This window comes from Dermatophagoides pteronyssinus, unplaced genomic scaffold (genome assembly GCF_027571235.1).
Source record: "Dermatophagoides pteronyssinus isolate colony J.1.1.1.1 unplaced genomic scaffold, Derpt_VIB-CSIC_2022.12 sq0005, whole genome shotgun sequence".
Classification (NCBI taxonomy): Eukaryota; Metazoa; Arthropoda; class Arachnida; order Sarcoptiformes; family Pyroglyphidae; genus Dermatophagoides; species Dermatophagoides pteronyssinus.
The window spans coordinates 1,993,696-2,011,912 of record NW_027461529.1 but is presented as its reverse complement, the minus strand read 5'-3'; the positions used below and the strand labels follow the sequence as shown (position 1 = coordinate 2,011,912).

At 26.6% G+C, this 18,217-nt stretch overlaps 5 protein-coding genes across 6 annotated transcripts; 1 reads left to right on the top strand and 4 right to left on the bottom strand.

Annotated features, from left to right (window-relative positions):
- Positions 1-440: 440 nt before the first annotated feature.
- LOC113789950 (uncharacterized) lies at positions 441-2,517 on the top strand. Of its 2 annotated transcripts, none has more exons than XM_027339552.2 (4): positions 441-1,097; positions 1,174-1,389; positions 1,466-2,010; positions 2,105-2,517. In XM_027339552.2, exons 1-4 carry the CDS (start codon positions 926-928, stop codon positions 2,312-2,314), a joined length of 1,143 nt encoding a protein of 380 aa, XP_027195353.2. In that variant the 5' UTR covers positions 441-925; the 3' UTR covers positions 2,315-2,517. The 2 variants fall into 2 exon arrangements, with proteins under 2 accessions (XP_027195353.2, XP_027195354.2); XM_027339553.2 differs by having other exon boundaries at positions 444-1,097; positions 1,174-1,404.
- LOC113789947 (uncharacterized) lies at positions 2,459-5,377 on the bottom strand. The gene is made up of 2 exons (XM_027339548.2): positions 3,891-5,377; positions 2,459-3,834 (listed from the first exon to the last, which is right to left on the bottom strand). Exons 1-2 carry the CDS (start codon positions 5,307-5,309, stop codon positions 2,686-2,688), a joined length of 2,568 nt encoding a protein of 855 aa, XP_027195349.2. The 5' UTR covers positions 5,310-5,377; the 3' UTR covers positions 2,459-2,685.
- A 32-nt stretch (positions 5,378-5,409) lies between these two features.
- Positions 5,410-6,790, bottom strand: LOC142645020 (uncharacterized). The gene is made up of 3 exons (XM_075820043.1): positions 6,587-6,790; positions 5,753-6,497; positions 5,410-5,682 (listed from the first exon to the last, which is right to left on the bottom strand). The coding sequence occupies exons 1-3, from the start codon at positions 6,728-6,730 to the stop codon at positions 5,414-5,416; spliced, it is 1,158 nt and encodes a 385-aa protein (XP_075676158.1). The 5' UTR covers positions 6,731-6,790; the 3' UTR covers positions 5,410-5,413.
- A 7,600-nt stretch (positions 6,791-14,390) lies between these two features.
- On the bottom strand, positions 14,391-15,429 carry LOC113789773 (uncharacterized). Its single transcript, XM_027339351.2, has 2 exons — positions 15,162-15,429; positions 14,391-15,101 (listed from the first exon to the last, which is right to left on the bottom strand). The coding sequence occupies exon 2, from the start codon at positions 15,075-15,077 to the stop codon at positions 14,394-14,396; it is 684 nt and encodes a 227-aa protein (XP_027195152.2). The 5' UTR covers positions 15,078-15,101; positions 15,162-15,429; the 3' UTR covers positions 14,391-14,393.
- A 177-nt stretch (positions 15,430-15,606) lies between these two features.
- On the bottom strand, positions 15,607-18,152 carry LOC113789769 (scavenger receptor class B member 1-like). Its single transcript, XM_027339348.2, has 6 exons — positions 17,319-18,152; positions 17,089-17,257; positions 16,504-17,019; positions 16,291-16,431; positions 15,821-16,217; positions 15,607-15,741 (listed from the first exon to the last, which is right to left on the bottom strand). Exons 1-6 carry the CDS (start codon positions 17,935-17,937, stop codon positions 15,607-15,609), a joined length of 1,977 nt encoding a protein of 658 aa, XP_027195149.2. The 5' UTR covers positions 17,938-18,152.
- Between the last annotated feature and the right edge of the window lie 65 nt (positions 18,153-18,217).

The following is an 18,217-nucleotide window of genomic DNA, read 5'->3' as shown; positions in this document are numbered from 1 at the left end:
ACATGACTCTTGCCACATTCATACGTAGCTAGTTGTTCAAAATGAAACATACTTTTTTTTTGGAAAAAAAAGTATTAATCAAATCTGTTGATTATGAAATTTTAGAATAAAATGATTGATAAAAAATTCTTCTAATATTGGAGAAAAAAAAACCTGGGGAATTTTCCCTTGATAACAAAACACAAACGGGTGCCATAACCTCAAATTATGATTGGTTTTTACGTCGACATTTTTTTTTCTTCTTTTTATTTTTGGGTTGAGAGATTACAACAACAATAAATTTGATTGTCTATTTCCTTAGTGCAACTAAAAAAAAACACACACACACATCTTACTTTATTTACAGAACATACATATCTAATTCATACATCATATCCGATTAAATGGATGTGAAAGTAGATGTATGTTATATATTGCATTATTAATTAAATTGACATTGATAATCATCATCGAATACAATCAATCCTAGTTGATGACAATCAATCAAAATGAAGACGCAACAAATTCAGATGAACATCATTGAAATGGTTTTCCCCAATTCAAAAAAATTAGTGCACGCCTATGATTTTTTACTTACAATTGTTGATGGCAGCAACAATTTTCATCAATCAATCAATAATTTACAAAACAAACAAACAAACAAACAAAAATGGGCCAACAATCAATACGCAGACTCTAATCGAATTCATTTTGTGGGTGGTAATGATTGGTCAAAAATTAAAAAAAAACAAACAAACAAACAAAAATGGGCTAGTATTACACACACATTACACTCCCACATTTCATGGCCATTGCCGAATTGACAATTTTTATTTCAATTTGGTCGAATGAATTTTCTTTAGATAAAAATTCCCCCTTTTTCGTGGTTTGTTTTTTGTTAATCATCATGTGGCAATGTTGATGATACTAAATAAACATCTTTTAAATGGACAGAATGTATAGAACATCAATATTAACCACCACAACAACAACAACAACAATGATGTCAACGATAAATATGATGGTTACCATCATGTTAATGATGATGATGATTACAACATCAATCGAAAACAATTTAACAACATTATCGGATGATGATCAACAACAAAATCAGAATAGTAAGAATTTGTTGTTGTTATGTTTTTAATGAAATAAAAAAAATTAATTAATTAAGATTTTCTTTTTCAAAAACAGTTTCAAATCATCATCATAATCATAATAATGAATCAATATTAATAACAACAAAAAATGATACAGAAATGAAAATAATATTCAATAAATTAATCAATAATTTATCAACATTAAATGATCGTTTGATTAGGATTGAAAAAATTGTTACAGATTTACAACAACAACAACAACAACAACAACAACAACAACAACAACAATACGGATGTCAACATAATAATGGTAAGAAATTGACAGGTAGGTGTGTGTGTGAAAAAACTTTAAAAAAATTTTCATTCAAATTCTTTTGAAACAACAGAAACATTATCAATGATGGAAACTACTAAAGATATTGATAATAATGATAATGATAATAAAACATTAATGGCTACTTGTCAGGTTCGTCCAAATCGTCATATAGCATTATTAAATCAACAAGATGTTAATGGTAAAATTGAATTAAAACAAATATCAACAAATCCAATTCCAATTATTAATATGATAATTAAATTGGATGGTTTTAAAGTTGGCTGTGATGCTAACCAAAATATTAGTAATTGTTCAACAAAAACATTGAACAATACTGATAATAATCAATCGGATGATGATGATGATGAACATGTTGCATTTGGTATGCATATACATGAAGGATCTGATCTATCATATGATTGTCAATCAGTTGGTAATCATTATAATCCATTTAATATGTCACATGGTGGACCAAATGATACAATACGTCATCTTGGTGATCTTGGTAATATTTATGCTGATCAACAAGGTTCAGTTTATATGGATCAATTAAAATTTTTTGATTTAAGTCTTGATCCAAATCATCAACATTATATTGTTAATCGTACTATTGTTGTAAGTTTTTTTTTGTTTTATTAGTCAATTTTCAATTCTATTTCAAATTCATCAAAACAAAAAAAAAAACATTTCAAATTTTTTTATTCCATAGATTCATAATGGACGTGATGATTATGGAAAAAATTCCAATCCAGCAAGTAAAACAACTGGTAATTCTGGTGTTCGTATTGCATGCTGTTTAATTACATTGATGGAACAACAACAGCAACAAACAAACACAACGGTAACAACAACTATAAATCCATTATTATCAAACAATAATGAATCAATAATCGCTACAACAATAACCGAAAATCCATAGAAACAAACAAACATTATTTTTTAAGCAAACAAACAAAAAAAAGTTTTATTTAATATTCAAAAACGAAAAAAACAAGAAAAAAGAAGAAAAAAAAATATTCAAATTCAATGATAAAATAAGAATAACGTTAATGATGATTATATAATGATGGATGTAAAATGGTGTTTAAAAAAGTTTATAAAAATCAAAAATCAAAAATCAAAGATGTGATGTGTGTGTCTGATGTAAAAAAAAATGTTTAAAATTTAAGAGAGAGAAAAAAAATGATAAAATTAATGAAATTTTAATTTGGATTTCTTTTTGTAATTTTAATTTTTTGTAATCAACAATATTGTTTCTGTGGAAATTTTTTTTGTTCCCGAAATTTTTGTTTAGGTTCGAAAATATTTATTATCCGATCGTGTTGTTGTTGATATCATTCGTGATGATGGCAATGGTGATGGTGTTATTTTTTTCATCATCATCATTGGTGATGATTGAAAACGTAATGATTTCGGTGGCGATGATGATGATGATGACGATGAATGACCATTTTGTGTTGATGTTGATAATAATTGTGGTAATGGTGTTGTACGTGTTAATTGACTTTGATGTGCAAATTTATGTCGTGTAAATTTTGTTATCAAATTATTATTATTATTATTATTAATTGTTGAGGCTGTTGTTGATGTTTTTGGAAATGATTGAAATTGTTGTTGTTGTTGTTTTGGCTTTAGAGTCTGTTGTTGTTGTTGTTGTTGTTGTTGTTTTGCAGCTATTGATTTAGCTTTATGTTGCTGTATAACACGACTAAATTTTGACATTTCAATCGTATTTCCATTATTCATATTTCTATTTCCACCTCCTTTGATACCGTTATATTTTTGTTGCTGTTGTTGTTGTTGTACGGGCCATACAGCATCCGTAACTGATGATTTTACCGTTGTTGTTATTATTGTTGGTATTGTTGTTGTTGTTGTTATTGGTAAGGCTGTTGTTGTTGTTGTTGGAATTGTTGATTGTTCACGTTCCTGTAATGATGATGATTTAATTGTTTGTTGACGAAATTTTAAACTATTACTACGTCTTGCACCAAATGGTAATGATTGTGTCGATATAGGTAATTCTGTAGTCGATGTTGTTGTTGTTTTGGTTACCGGTTTCAATGTTGTTGTTGTTGAATTATCAATATCTGATGTTGATGTTGTTGTTGTTGTTATTTTCGATAATGATTGATGATCATCAGTACTATTATCAATATTATCAAGTAATGCCATACGTCTAATACTAACTCTTAATGGTTGTGATTTTGATCTTATTGAATTATCATTAACATCATTAATTGATCTAATTGATTCCCAATTATTTCCCAATTGATGATTTTCATTATAGATTTGTGCATTTAATTCATAATGTTTAGCTACTTGATCACATTGTACATTATGCCACCAATCACAAGTAAATAATTGTTGATTAAACATTGTACCATTTGGACAAAGAAATGAATTTTTACGACCACCACTTTGACAAATATGAAATACCTATCAATTAATCAATCAATAATTAATTTAGTTAATTAATTTTTAAAAATAATTACCTGACATTGTGTATCAATATCAGCATAATAACCAGGCCATTTATGATCTAAACAATTAAAATTTGTACGTGGTATTGTACTAAATATTGGATAATCTTCACCCGGTATACCGGATAATGTTTGTCCTAATTGTAACATTGAACCATCCGTATCATCAGGTATATTTTGTCGTATAAAACGTGGTGAATTTGAAAATCTTTGTCGTATATTATCATTATTATTGTTGATTGTAAAATGTTCTTTTGCCATCATTACTGGTTTTCGTACTACAGGTTTAAAATCAATATCAACTACAGGTAATGGTGATTGTGTTATGGTTGATTCATGATCATCCACATCATCATCTTCATCATCCGTATCATCATTATCAATATTATCAGCATCATTTCTTAATTCAAATGTTTCAAAATCCATCCATTTTCCAACATGTTGTGGTTTACGTTTTTTAATCAAACGATTTTTTAGATTTTTATCATCATCATCATCATTATCATTTTTGGTTTGATTTTTTATATTACGTTGATTAAATTCATCTTCAAGATCAATAAAATGTTCATCACTTAGATTTAATGATTCATCCATTTCACCATTCAATACAATATTATTGTTGGTGGTTGTAGGTGTCGCTATCGTTGTTGTTGTTATTTCATTAAATGATTTTTCCGTTGTTGTTATTGTTGGTAATGTAATCAAACTATTTACGGTGGTAGTTTGAAATGATTTTGGATTATGATTACGAAATAATGATTTTTTCTTTACAGGTGCTGTTAAATTATGATGATTTTTTTGTTGTTGTTGATGACGTTTATGATGTTGTCGATTTATTATCATCATCATCATTTGATCTGGTTTCATAATTTTACGTTTACCAAATTGTTCATCGATTGATGAATGATTTTTTAAATATTGATTATTTGATTCATCATCGATAACATTTGATTCATTTTTGTTTGTTTCAATTTCTGGATTTTTTCGTACTAATTTTGCTGATTGTTCTTCTTCCGATTCTTCATCATTATTATCATTCGAAGAATCTTCTTCTTCATCAACACCCGAACCACTACTACTACCACCACTTGCACTACTATCATCCTCATCATTATTTTCATCAATAATCTTATCAACATCAATATCAATATCATCATTATTATTTGATATATTAATATTATCCATATTATCATTATCGGATATATTAACATTTTCTTCTTGATCATTTTTAAGTATATCTTCTTCACTACTTGTATCTTTTTCTTGTTGATGTATCATTTGTTGTTGTTGTGAATCATCATCATCATCATCATCAAAACCTGATGATGATGATGAATCATAATTAAAACTTTTTCTTGGTGTATTATCAAATATTGTTTGTATAAGTTTACGAAATTTTGCTTTTTCTTCAGGATTTTTTTTTCTATTCATATTTAATTTCAATATACCACTATCATCATTATCTTCTTCTTTATTATTATTATCTTTTTGATTATTTGTTGTTTGCTTTTTTGGGTTAAATGACATTGAACGGTTTATTTTAAAAAATTGGTTATAATTTTGTTAGAAATGTGAAATTTACAAAGAGAGATTATTAAAAAAAAACAACTCACCAATTTTGAATTTTTCAAATTCGCTGATGACGATGATGAATTGTTTGAACGTAATTGATTACGTTTTAATAATTTTTCAATATAAGAATCTACGATACTATTTATTGATGATGATGAATGACCATCTTCATTGTTTGATCCTGGATTATTTTTTCCTAATTGATCAAAATTTTTCCAACTTTGTTGTCGTTCTATGTTTATAAATTTTATTTTTCCATATATAATTAAACATAAGAAAAGTAAAAAAGGAAAAAAACTTACGATTCGGTGATACACGATTAATGTTTGTATCGAAAAAATTCCAAATACGATCCGAATAGCTATTACTTGATGGTAATGAATTCTGTTGTATTAATGATTGTCGTTGTCGTTGTTGTTGCTGCTGTTGTTGTTGTGGCTGTTGAATAAATCTATCAAAAAATGATGAAGATGAAGATGATGGTGATTGAAAAAATGGACGACTATTTGATGCAGCTAGTTTTTCTTGTTGACCATTTTTTATTGATGAATTTTCTGGTTCAGCTTCATATATGGCTTCTTTTCGAAATTGAGCAACTTGTTGTTGTTGTTGTTTTTGTGGAAATAATTCTGGTCCTTTTTCCCCGTCATCATCATCATCATCATCATCATCGAATCGTGTTGTTCGTATGGCAGAATTTTGATTCGGTTCAATTCGATTCGATTTGTTATTATTACGAATAATATTCAGTTGTTCATTATAATTCTGATAATTATAAGGAGGATTTTGTGGATTAATATGGCCATTTGAAATAATATTTGGTACCATAATTCTAGTCATTTTTGAGCTTAATTTTGACGCCTGCGTCATTAGCTCATTATCGGTTGGAACACCACCATTATTATTTTGATTTATCAATGATGATGATTTTGAATTCCAATGTAATGGCACTATGTGCATTAATTTTGTATTAATTGTTTGATTATTTACCGTTTTTAGATTATTAATCAACATTGATTTACTAGCATTATTTTTTACATCATACCACTAGTGAGAGGAGAAAAGAAGAAGAAAAAAAAATTTGTTATTTTTTTTTCTTTGTTAATCCTTTTTTTTTCAGGTATTTCATAACCTACCCATAAACGTGAATAACGATGTTCATGGCTACAATCATGTGCAATTAATAAATGACTTGTTATAAACATTAACATTGAACAAATAAATATCATTATTGATGAACAATAATAACCATGATTTGAATTTCGATTATGTATGGCCATGGTTGAGATTTTTCCAATAAAAACAAACAAAAAATTTGAATTTTACAACCCCCTCTCAAACTAATTTGTTGTTAATATTTGCGAACCAGAAAGCCAGAGGGAAAAGTAAATCAAAAATTATCAATTAAAAAACATTATTTTATCAAACGAAAAAAGAAAAAAAAAATCTGTTTTTCTTTGTTGTTGATGATTTATATATAATTGATTCAATTTCATCATCATTATCATAATACGAACATATGGTTATATTGGATTGTAAAAATGGATGCGTGACTATTTGTTTTCATTACAAAACAATTTTTCTTTCGTTCGTTTTTTCTTCCACTGAATTGTTTTTCATTGAATTTAAACTACTCAATTTTGAAGAAAAAAATTGAATTTCGCAATCAAATTCATTGATTGAATGTTCGTATTATCGATGATGATGATGATAGAATTCAGTATTTTGATTATGTACATACCTTTTTTTTTTGTCGATTGATTTTTTTTCGCAATGAAATTCCGGAGAAAAAATGTTGACAAGTTTTTTTTTGTGATAATTTTTGTTTTGTTTTGCTTACGAATTTAAATCATATTGTTTGTTGAGTTTTGTTTTTTGGCAGCAAGAAAAAGAACTATGGAGATACAAATTCATTGGATGTTGTTTTGAATCAAAAAAAAAGATTAAAAAAACTGAATAATCATCATTATAACGGTGATTATCACCATCGTTTTGATGGATCGGTTACTGTTTCGAAAACAATTTTCACACACACACAAAAAAATTTTCTTCATTAAACAATCAATCAATTGATTGATTGATGATGATGATGAAATTTACGAAAAACCACAACAACAACACTTATTTTCACAAAGAATTTTATCAAATTTATAAATCCAAGAAAGAAAAAAAAATTCCATAAACGCAACACACACAAACTGACCAGTGAAATATATAAAAAAAAATTTACAAAATGAATAAAAAACCGATTCATTTTTATACTCTTGAGCAAATCCATATCCAATCTTTTTTTTTCTTCTTGAAAAAAGATGAATTATAATTTTCTTTTCATATTCAACCAATTCTCTCTCTCACTCACCATTTCTCTCTTTGTTATTTATTAAAGAAAAAATTTTTTTTCGGTGGTTTTTCTTTGGAAAACAAAAAAAAAAAAAAACAAATGATGTGAATAATATAACAGGATGATAATGATAAGATTGACAATATACGTATACGTTATGTATGAATGAATCAAGACAAATGTCGCACATCCATATTATTATCATCATCATTATCAGTGAATAAGAAAAAAGACAAAAACAAAAAAAAAAGAGAAAGTAAAATCATTGTTCATCATCTTCTTCTCCAAAGGTAAATTATTTATTCAGCGTTTTTTTTTATTATTTCAACTGAAAATACAAATTGCTCCTGTTTGTTTTATGCTTAAACTTTCTCTTGATATTATTATATATATTTTTTTCTTCTTCTCGCTGTTATATTGTCATTTGTCACCACTTAAAATACTTTTAATTTCATTTCACTTTTTTGGGGACTTATTACACATCCATCATCAATCCACCCATATATACACTTGACAATAATCAAAAAGTCAAAATAGTCAGAATTTATTTAATCGATATAAATCAATTTGTTTGGTTTACCGGCTGCTTTTTCTTTGTCTTTCTTTCTTTATCATCATCATTATCATCATCTGTTTGACCATTTTTCTTTTTCTTTTCAAATAATAATAATTATCATTATATAATGTGAATGGCACTTGCAAACACATTGACCGATTGTCAATGACTGTGTGTATGATATTCGTAGATGAAATTTTCTGGAAAAACATTGATGTGAGAGAGGGAGAGAGAACAAGTTGACAAGCAAAGAAAAAAAAATTAAAATAAATTTTTCGAGAATCATTATAATGATGATGATGATGATGACACCAATGTGTCCTTTTTCTTTCAAGAAATATGCTAGATAAACTTTCTCTTTATGCTTTGATGTTTTCTATGTTCAAACAAACAAACAAACAAGAATCTTATCTATTCTGAATTTTTTTTTTCTCTCGAAGATTAATCTTTTTTGGCTTTCTCTTTCTCTTGATGTTTAAATTTAACACACACACAAAAAAAAATATGAAAATTTGTCTTTCTAATTGAAAAAGTTTGCACCCATAAAAAATGAAATCTTCAGAGAAAGTAGTAGAAGTAGTAGTTTTTTTTATCTAAATTTAAATAATTGGCATAAATGATAATGATAACCCTTACAATTTTGTTTTTTTTAAATGGTTTTTCATTTTGTATTTATAATTCAGGTATTTTACTTTTGTTTGTTCCAGGTACCAGGTTGATCTTTTTTGCTGTTAAAATTGTATTTTTTTTTTTTTTTTTTTGGCTTGAAAAGGTGATAATTTTGAATCAATTTTTCAAAAATTACAGTACAGTTCAAAATAATAATGATGATGATAGAAATTCATACATGAAAAGTTATTCAATTTATCAAGCAACACCAACCAATTGAATGAATGAAAAGAATTTTCAATCATTGACAGACCCGAAATAAAAAAAAAATTTACCACGATTCAATTGGAAACATTCAAAACAAAAAAAAAAAAAAAACAGAAAAAATTTGCGTATCAAGTTCAAGACAACAAAAAACAAAACAAAAATGATAATCAAAATCAAATGATATCATCATCTTGATTTTTGGATTGCAATTGCAATTGTAATTGTAATAATTTTTAAAGAATTTCTATATTATCATAAACCATAACAAACATGATTCAGAAAGTATATAACAAAACGAAAAAAAAATCTTGACCGAATCCATATTTTTTTTTTTTTTTTTTGATTTTCAGTTTCACTTTTGTTATGGTTGACAACAAAAACAAAAAAACAAATCGACAATCTTCTTTGGAGCAATGTAGATCAAACAAACAAACAAAGAAAGAAAGAACAACAAAAAAATTTGGATCATCTTTCATTCAGTTCGTTTTTTTGTAGTTGTCAAATCGAAATTATTATCATCATCATCATCATCATCATTAAATTATTATATCAGGTTTGTCATCTTGGAATCTTGATTATTCAAATGATGATGATGATGATAATCATCATTTTTTTGTTTTTGTTCTACGTAAATTACAAACAACAACTGATGGTGAATTTAATTGACCTTTCCCATGGTCATTTGTTATTTGTTGTTGTCGTTGTTGTTGTTGTCATTTGTTTTATCTTCTCTTGATTGAGATGAATTTTTTCTTTTTGTGAGGACACGATTTACACCACTACAGCGACTCCAAGTGACAATTAATTGAATTGAATTGAATTGAATTTTTTTTACGAATTAAATCAATCACTTCCTGTGTTCTAATTGAATTATTATTATTTTAACAACAAAAAATTTAAAAAAAAATTATTTTCGCTAAATTCAGGAAGTTTTTCACCTAAAAATAATTTATTTCATCCGTTTTTTTAAAAAAAAATTTAAAATTACAAACAATTTTTTATCAATTTAGTCATCCGGTTTATAATTTCAACTTTTTTTTTGGTGAAAAGCAACAGGTGTAAAAAAACTGAATTTTGAATTTACAAAATAGAAAATTGAATTTTTTTACAATAAAAAAAAACGAAAAAAATGTAACATCATGATATAATGGCCATATTGGTCATCTTTATCATTTCATTTCACGGTTTTTAACCATATAATCATCATTATATTATCATAATAATTATTGTATCTTGTTTTTTTGTTTAATCCAATTTATTTAAATGTTGATCCACATAGTTTTTTGTTTCATTAAAAGTGTCATCTGAATATAATATACATGTGAACAACAAGTTTAAAAGATTGAATGAATGAATGAATGAATGATTATCATCTGACACCAACAATTATCTATATCATATCATTCGTAATAATAATACAAACATTATTTGAACAAATCATATCTTTGAATGAATGTAATAAACACACACACACAGACACTGTATATGACTATATTAATTATGATATGAGAAATAAGGAAAGAAATGAAATGAAAAATCTCATATATGATTGAAATCAAATAATTTTTGTTGTTGTTGTTGTTGTTGTTTTGATAAATTTCAAAATGGTTTTTTGTAATAAAATAACAACAACAACTGATCGAATAAATACGAATACAACGTGCGTAACAAGTTTGTTTGTTTTTTTTGTCATCAAATCTCTACCCGAAATGATTTAGATTTTTTTTTCTTTCTCCATAAAACTATTGTTTCTAGCATCGCTGCTGCTAAAGTTGTTCCAAGATTAGCCGTTTAATAATGATAATGATGATGATGATGGTGAAAAAATAAATGAAATTTTCACTTTCAAATTTTTTTTTCGTTAGAATTTTTTTTACTCGTTCTCTATTAGTTCAACTATAGTTGTATGGAAAATTTAGCTTATTGTCCAGATTCATCATCATTATTATCCAGTTAAGTTAAGTAAATTTTAAGTGGTTAATTCATTCATTCATTTTTCTGGTTCTCTTTGTTACTGATATAGATATTTGTTTTTTGTTTTTTGTTTTTTGTTTTTTTTTGGATGTGAAATTATTATTATTTTTCCATCCAATGGGGTCGGTTACCAACCATACATTCATCTTTCTTTGTGTGTGTTTGCTGACGATGTGACACATTCATAATTATTATCTGGTGAATTTTTTTGATAAACGACGACGACGACGACGACGAAGCAAAAACTTTTTAAATAATAATTATGTCCATTTAAATAATTATTCTTTTCCCGTTTTTTTTTTCCATACAACCATCACCAACATCGTCACATTTGATTATGCATTTTTTGAAATCAAATATTATCATCATCATCATAAGCATCCATCCATGAATGAATAAATAAACGACTTTCTCTTTCCACCATCATCATCTTTTTCGCTTTCATTATGTAATAATTAGTTTGTTGGTTGATCAAGATTTCATTTCTTTTTGCTTTGTTTTCATCTAATTTTATTTATTTTTGGGTTTCATTTTCATTTTCATTTTGATTCGATTCTGAAAATTTGTTTTACGTTTTTTCATTCTTAAATTTCTCAAGATAATTAAATTAATTTGTTTGAAAAAGGTAAAGGGTTTTTTTTGGACAACCAATCATCCAAAAACTTTAAGAAAATCTTTGAAAATATGCAACAGGTTGAATTTGATTTTTTTCACCAAAGAAAACAACAACAACAACAGAAAAAGAAGAAAATGATTCATTGATCTTGATCTTGTCTTGTATTCGAATCAATTCATTTTTTTTTTTGTTTATTATCATTGCGTGTTTGTTTTTTTGGGCTGCTGTTTGTAAAAATGATGTTCAAAACATCTTTAATTGCATGACTGATGAATTGAATTGAATTTTTTTTTTCAATGAAAAAAACAATGTCAAAATAAAAAAACAAACATATGTGATGTGATATGATGATGATCCATATTTTGAATAGGAAACATTTGAAAATTTTTAAAAAATGAATAAAAAAGAAATCTTGCACGCATAGCCTATTATGTAATATAATAATAATAATTTCGTTGTTGGCATTTCATCACTCAAGAGAAAAAGAAAAGAAAGAAAAAAGAAAATTCCATTGACATTATCAAACATGGGCCATACACATATAATAGAAAGATAGATAGATCCGTTTGCTATTCTCACATTCATTATCACACAACAAAAAAAAAAAATTCGTTCTTTCTTTTTTTTTCATTCAAACCTGTTAAATCAATTAAAAACTAATGTGATTATTTCATTCATTTTTTCATCAACAACAACAGTGAAAACATAAAAAAAAACAAGATGACAAAACACATATATAATGTGCCGACAAAAGCGGAAGCCGATAAATAATGTTTCGTTTCTTTTTTTGTTCTGTGTTCACCTAATGAAAATGTAATGAATTTTTGTTATGTTTTTTTTGTTGATCATTATCATTATCATTATCATCGTTTCGGATAACAGAACAGGAAAAAAAATGTCATCAAATAATGATAATGACCATAGTGAATCACAGACACACACCAACAACACATATATACTTTAAATCAGTTTTATTTCATTAGGCCAAAAAACAACAACAACAAAATCATTAAATCATTTTTAATTACAATCGACCGCCATTCATATATTTATGTGATGTTCATTTCTTCCCCCTCTTTGTATCTCTTTATCTCTTGTTGTTACAATTCTGAAAAAACATATATAATCATATCGATCGATATTGAATGTTTGTGATTGAGACAAACAAATATTTTTGTTTGCGTTTCCAAGAAAATATTTATCCATACACTTTGTCTTTGTGTGTGTGTACAAATTTATCTAGAACAAATATGTTTGAATAAGAAAAGATCAAATCAAAAATGATTTTGCGTGTGAAATGTTTTACCTGAATATCTTTTTTTGTTTGTTGAAGATGTTTGTTCATTCTTGAAACACACACACACACACACACACATATATCATCTAATCGAAAATGAATTATTCCAGAATTGATCATCATCATCATCATCCTATAACCTGATTTGATATAAATTATTCCTCCCCTCCCCCCCAAAAAAAAAAAATGACAACCATTTGAATTGAATTGAAATTTTTATTTAAAAAAAAAACGGAAAAGCATAACGAAAATGATCCAATTTGAATCATATCATACACACATATACGCACACAAACTGAATCTTTTTTAAATACAATTATTATTATCAAATGGAACAATATGATTATAATGTAATGATAATAATAATAATGATGATGATATTATCCATAAAAAAAACACACACATATAGACATCGTTCTCTTCTTCTGCTTCTTTTCAAAAAATATATTGTACGATGTGAATATCAACAACTTGATTCATTCATTCATTTCTCATCTTGATGATGATGATCATTATTACAATTTCAGTATGGATAATTGTTTGGCCCGTTAATTTCTTCCATTTTTTTTTTTTACATTTTCATAACTGTTTCACCACAATAAGGATGTGCATGGCTGTGCCAATCCAGCCTGCTACTACCATATATTTTTTTCGTTGTTCGTTATTCATCATCATCATATATCCTGTCATAATCATCATGTGTATGATTCTAACATCATTTTTTTTAATATATCAATTTCAAACATAATTAATGTGATAATAAATATAATAATAAAAAAAAATTTTATAAAGAAAGTCTATGGCCTTTGTTGTTGTTGTTGTTTTTTAATTTTTCCTTTTTTTTCTTGTAATAAAAATGATAACATTGTGACAATTTTTGTTGTTGTTGTTGTAAATCGTGTGCGCGTGTATGCCGCCCAACTTATCTGGGTGTGTTATTTGAAATAATAATTTTGTTTTTCAATTTACAGAATTTTTGGAATTTTTATTTCATTGAAATTATTATAACCGAAAGATTTTTGCACGTATTTTTTTTGTTCTGTTTACCGACAAAATGATAATAATTTTTCTTGAGCATTCTTTCAATCAAATATATAGTAGAGGGGATAACAAACAAACAAACAGGATAAATAAATACATTGAATTAAATTAAATTATTTGGCTTCAATTGGTAACAAGAAAACAAAACAAAAAGACGACTAGCCCAGAATACAGAGTAATGCAATTTTGTTGGTCGTTGTTTTTATTGTTGTTGTTGGGATTGATTGATTGATTTTGACTGATCAATGACATTCAGTATATGATACAATTGTTGAACCCATTTGTTTAACAACTTTTTGACAACGTTGTTGTCCATTATTACTTGATGATACATGTTGATAATGATGATATTGTTGTTGATGTTGATGATGTTGTGGTTGTTGATAAAAATTTCCAAAAAATGTATCACCACTAGCCCAATGTGAATCATGATCATGTTGATGATGATGACCACCACCGCCAAATATATTACCAAAATCATCATTATCATCAAATAAATCATCGAAACTAAATGAAAAATGTTGATGTTGTTGATGATGATGATGATTACCACCACCTGTATGATGATTAAACATTTGAAATATATCTTCAAAATTAGCAAAAATATCCTGAAAATTTGCATTTGTAAATTTATTTGCCATATTATCGGTTTCACCAAATTGATCATATTGTTTACGTTTTTCTTTATCCGACAGAACATCATATGCTGTTGCTATTTCACGAAATTTTTCTTCAGCACCTGGATCTTTATTCTTATCTGGATGATATTTAATAGCTAAATTACGAAATGCTTTTTTAATTTCACGTTCACTAGCATCACGTTTAATACCCAATATTTCATAATAATCTCTTTTATTATTGGCCAATATTAATGATAAATTTAATGATAATACAATATTTATTAATATCACATAATATAGTTGCATGATGATTGTTTGTATTCGATTGAACTAAATTATAACAGAAAGAATATTCAACACAAATCAAATAAACATTAATCAATAGCTTACCCGTGTGTAATAAATGGTTTACAAATTCGTAATTTATTTACAAAAAAAAGTTACAAATTATGTTGTTGTAAAAAAATGTTTTTTTATTAATTTCTCTCTTTTTTTTGTTTGTTTGTTTTGGGGATAATTGCAAAATGTTACAATTTAATTATGATAATGATGATGTTGATGTTGATGTTGAATTACGAAGAAATTCACTCTTGTAAAAGTACACGTCGTCGTAAATATTGTTGAATGATGAATCATACTTATAACACGCAACAACTAAACACAGAAAAAAAATGCATGCATTCATTTTTTGGAGGGATTTGCGCAGGTATCATTTGGAAAAAAACAAAACAACAAACAAACAACACTCCAGCCATCTAGTGTATGATTTTTGAAAAATCTATAAATGAATTTTTATTTAAAATTTTTAATTTGACTTGAATCAAATAATTTGAAATCAATATTTATAGCTACGATAAAAGAAAAATGTTGATAATGTTAAACAAGATATAATAAGTAGAAATTTTCCAAATAAGAACAATAATGATCCAATAACAACGAGAATATGTAATAAGCCTGTTGTTCGTATGTTCTGTTTATTTTTATTTTTTTTTCGGAATAGAATAACATATCAATTTCATATTGTTTTTTTTCTTCTTCAAAATACTGACCATTGAAATAGTAAAGAATGGTAATAAACCATCACGTATTCCACCTAATTGTCCAAAACTTGGAAAATCTTTTAACATTAAACTGATTTGAAATTTAATTTTAGCTTCAAATAATATTCCAAGATTTGGTTCCATATACACTTGTGATAAATGTTGTTGAGGATCAGCATGCAAACCATAAATACTTGATTGTAATTTTGGTGCACCATAATAATGTGGAAATGATAATGCAAATGGTAGACCACCAAAACAACCAGCTACATTTGTATAACCATCACAATCGATTAATTTTTTTGTTCCATGACAATAACATTGATTATCTCTAATTCGTATATCGAACATACTTGTCGATACATCATATCGATGACTTCGTATACCACGTTTCCATTCAGTATTTCTAAATGATCGAAAAATTGTTTTGAAATATTTTTTATTTTTTTTTATAAACAAAATCATCAATAGATTATTACCCATCGTATATAAATCGTAATGGACGACAAAAATGTTGTACCCATATATCGATTACATCACTTTGTTCACCATGACCAAAATATAATGGATCATATAATGATCGAAAACGATTACAAGGTGGTCGAAATTCATCAAATGTTCTTTAAATAAATTTATTTTATTTAATCAATTGAATATCTCAACCCAAATCCAAATCAATCAAACAAACTTACTGTTTTTCTAATACTTTAACCACTTGATTAACTTTTAGATTTCCATTTATAAATCTTGCTGTTTCAAATGGACCAAATTCATTACCGGTTAATATACCAATAATACTAATACTATTATTATTTAATTTATAATTTCCATAATTTGTCATAAGTTCACGAAGATCATATTGAATACCAATAGTTCGTAATGGTTGACCAATTATTTCAAAAAAACGTAATATATCAATTTGACGACCTAATAATATTTCTTTAGCTGTTCGTTCTTCAACAATTCTTTCATTAAATGTTTGTAATGCTAATACAATTACATTATGTACGATTGGATTTAAAAATTTTATCATAAATTTATCCATCCAATAAACAGCCCATGATATTATAGCAAATATTGTTGTATTCATTACTTTCATTTTTGTTTCAATTGATTTTGATAAATCTGTAAGTAATTCAGCTGTATATCTTTCCTTAAATCGAACTGTTGTTGGTTTCCACTCAACTACACGTCGTTTACGTGACATTCTTTTATATAAAAAAAAAATATTAAAACAATTAAATTGAATAATATTTAAAATTCTTTTAATGATTTACTCAAATGTAAATGGTCCTTGTTCTATAAGATTAGCCTTTGCACCATTAAGAAATTGTTTTCCATTACGTATTTCATATAGATAAATATCACCATGAAGTTCAGCAGGTAATTCTTGCCACATCCATACAAACATATTACCCGGATTCAATTGTAATTGCCAATTTAAAACTAAGATTTTTTAATCCAAATTACAAAAATAATAATCATAATCATAATCAATCAATCATACCTAGATTAAGCATTGGATCATAAATAATCAATGTTAATATTGCTGATAATAAATAAAAGATTGCAAAACGTTTATAGGTAATTTTTGGATCTTTGCCCATTAAACGATCTTTTAGAACATTGATTTTTTTGCTAATTTTTTTCTTCTTCTTTTTCACATATGTTTCATCATCATCATCATCATCAACATAATCATCATTAAGACTATCTTCCATTTCTGTTTGATGATTACCACCAAGACTAACCAATTTTAAATGACGTTGTGATGTTTCCCATACCTGTTGTAATAATGATGATCTTCGTCGTTGTTGATTGGCAATGTTTTTTATAATTATTGGTTTTCCAGCTGATAGATGTTCATTTGGTATTAACAATAAACGTGGTTGTTGTGGATCAATTTCAATTGGACTTTGATTTGGTTGTTCATAAATAACATTATTATATAAATGTTGTTGTTGATGTAATTGTTCCGGTAATAATATTACCGTTTTTGGTCCAATAAATGTTTGTTGTTGTTGTTGTTGATCACGATAGTTATAATTATTCATTGGATACATTATTGTATCGGTAAATTGTTGTTGTTGTTGTCGTCGTCCATCTGAATGTGAAGATTGTTTCATTTTTCTATGATTAACCTTTACCACTCCGATGTCCCCTGAGAGGGGACATTTCAATGCAAAAAGTCAAAAAAATTTTTTTGTCGGAAAATACACGTTTCGATAGGTAGACTAAGAATCTTCGAGTAGAATATAGCTAACATCCAAAAGGCGTTCGGAGTGTTAAGGGTTAATATTTTGATTTTCTTGATATTGTATCATTATGGTTTGGATTCAAATACAGAATGAATTACAAAATTTTTCTTATTTATTTCCATTAGAATTTTGAAATTGTTTTGTCAAG

Coding starts and splice junctions, on each gene's coding strand:
- LOC113789773 (XM_027339351.2), bottom strand. CDS start 15,077: ATGCAACTATATTATGTGATATTAATAAATATTGTATTATCATTAAAT.
- LOC113789769 (XM_027339348.2), bottom strand. CDS start 17,937: ATGAAACAATCTTCACATTCAGATGGACGACGACAACAACAACAACAA. Junction 17,258..17,318: donor TGATCCAATGCTTAATCTAG/GTATGATTGATT, acceptor AAAAAATCTTAG/TTTTAAATTGGCAATTACAA. Junction 17,020..17,088: donor CAAGGACCATTTACATTTGA/GTAAATCATTAA, acceptor TTTATATAAAAG/AATGTCACGTAAACGACGTG.
- LOC142645020 (XM_075820043.1), bottom strand. CDS start 6,730: ATGGCCATACATAATCGAAATTCAAATCATGGTTATTATTGTTCATCA. Junction 6,498..6,586: donor ATCGTTATTCACGTTTATGG/GTAGGTTATGAA, acceptor TCCTCTCACTAG/TGGTATGATGTAAAAAATAA. Junction 5,683..5,752: donor TAATCGTGTATCACCGAATC/GTAAGTTTTTTT, acceptor TTATAAACATAG/AACGACAACAAAGTTGGAAA.
- LOC113789947 (XM_027339548.2), bottom strand. CDS start 5,309: ATGAATAGAAAAAAAAATCCTGAAGAAAAAGCAAAATTTCGTAAACTT. Junction 3,835..3,890: donor ATATTGATACACAATGTCAG/GTAATTATTTTT, acceptor ATTAATTGATAG/GTATTTCATATTTGTCAAAG.
- LOC113789950 (XM_027339553.2), top strand. CDS start 926: ATGGACAGAATGTATAGAACATCAATATTAACCACCACAACAACAACA. Junction 1,405..1,465: donor TAATGGTAAGAAATTGACAG/GTAGGTGTGTGT, acceptor TTGAAACAACAG/AAACATTATCAATGATGGAA. Junction 2,011..2,104: donor TTGTTAATCGTACTATTGTT/GTAAGTTTTTTT, acceptor TTTATTCCATAG/ATTCATAATGGACGTGATGA.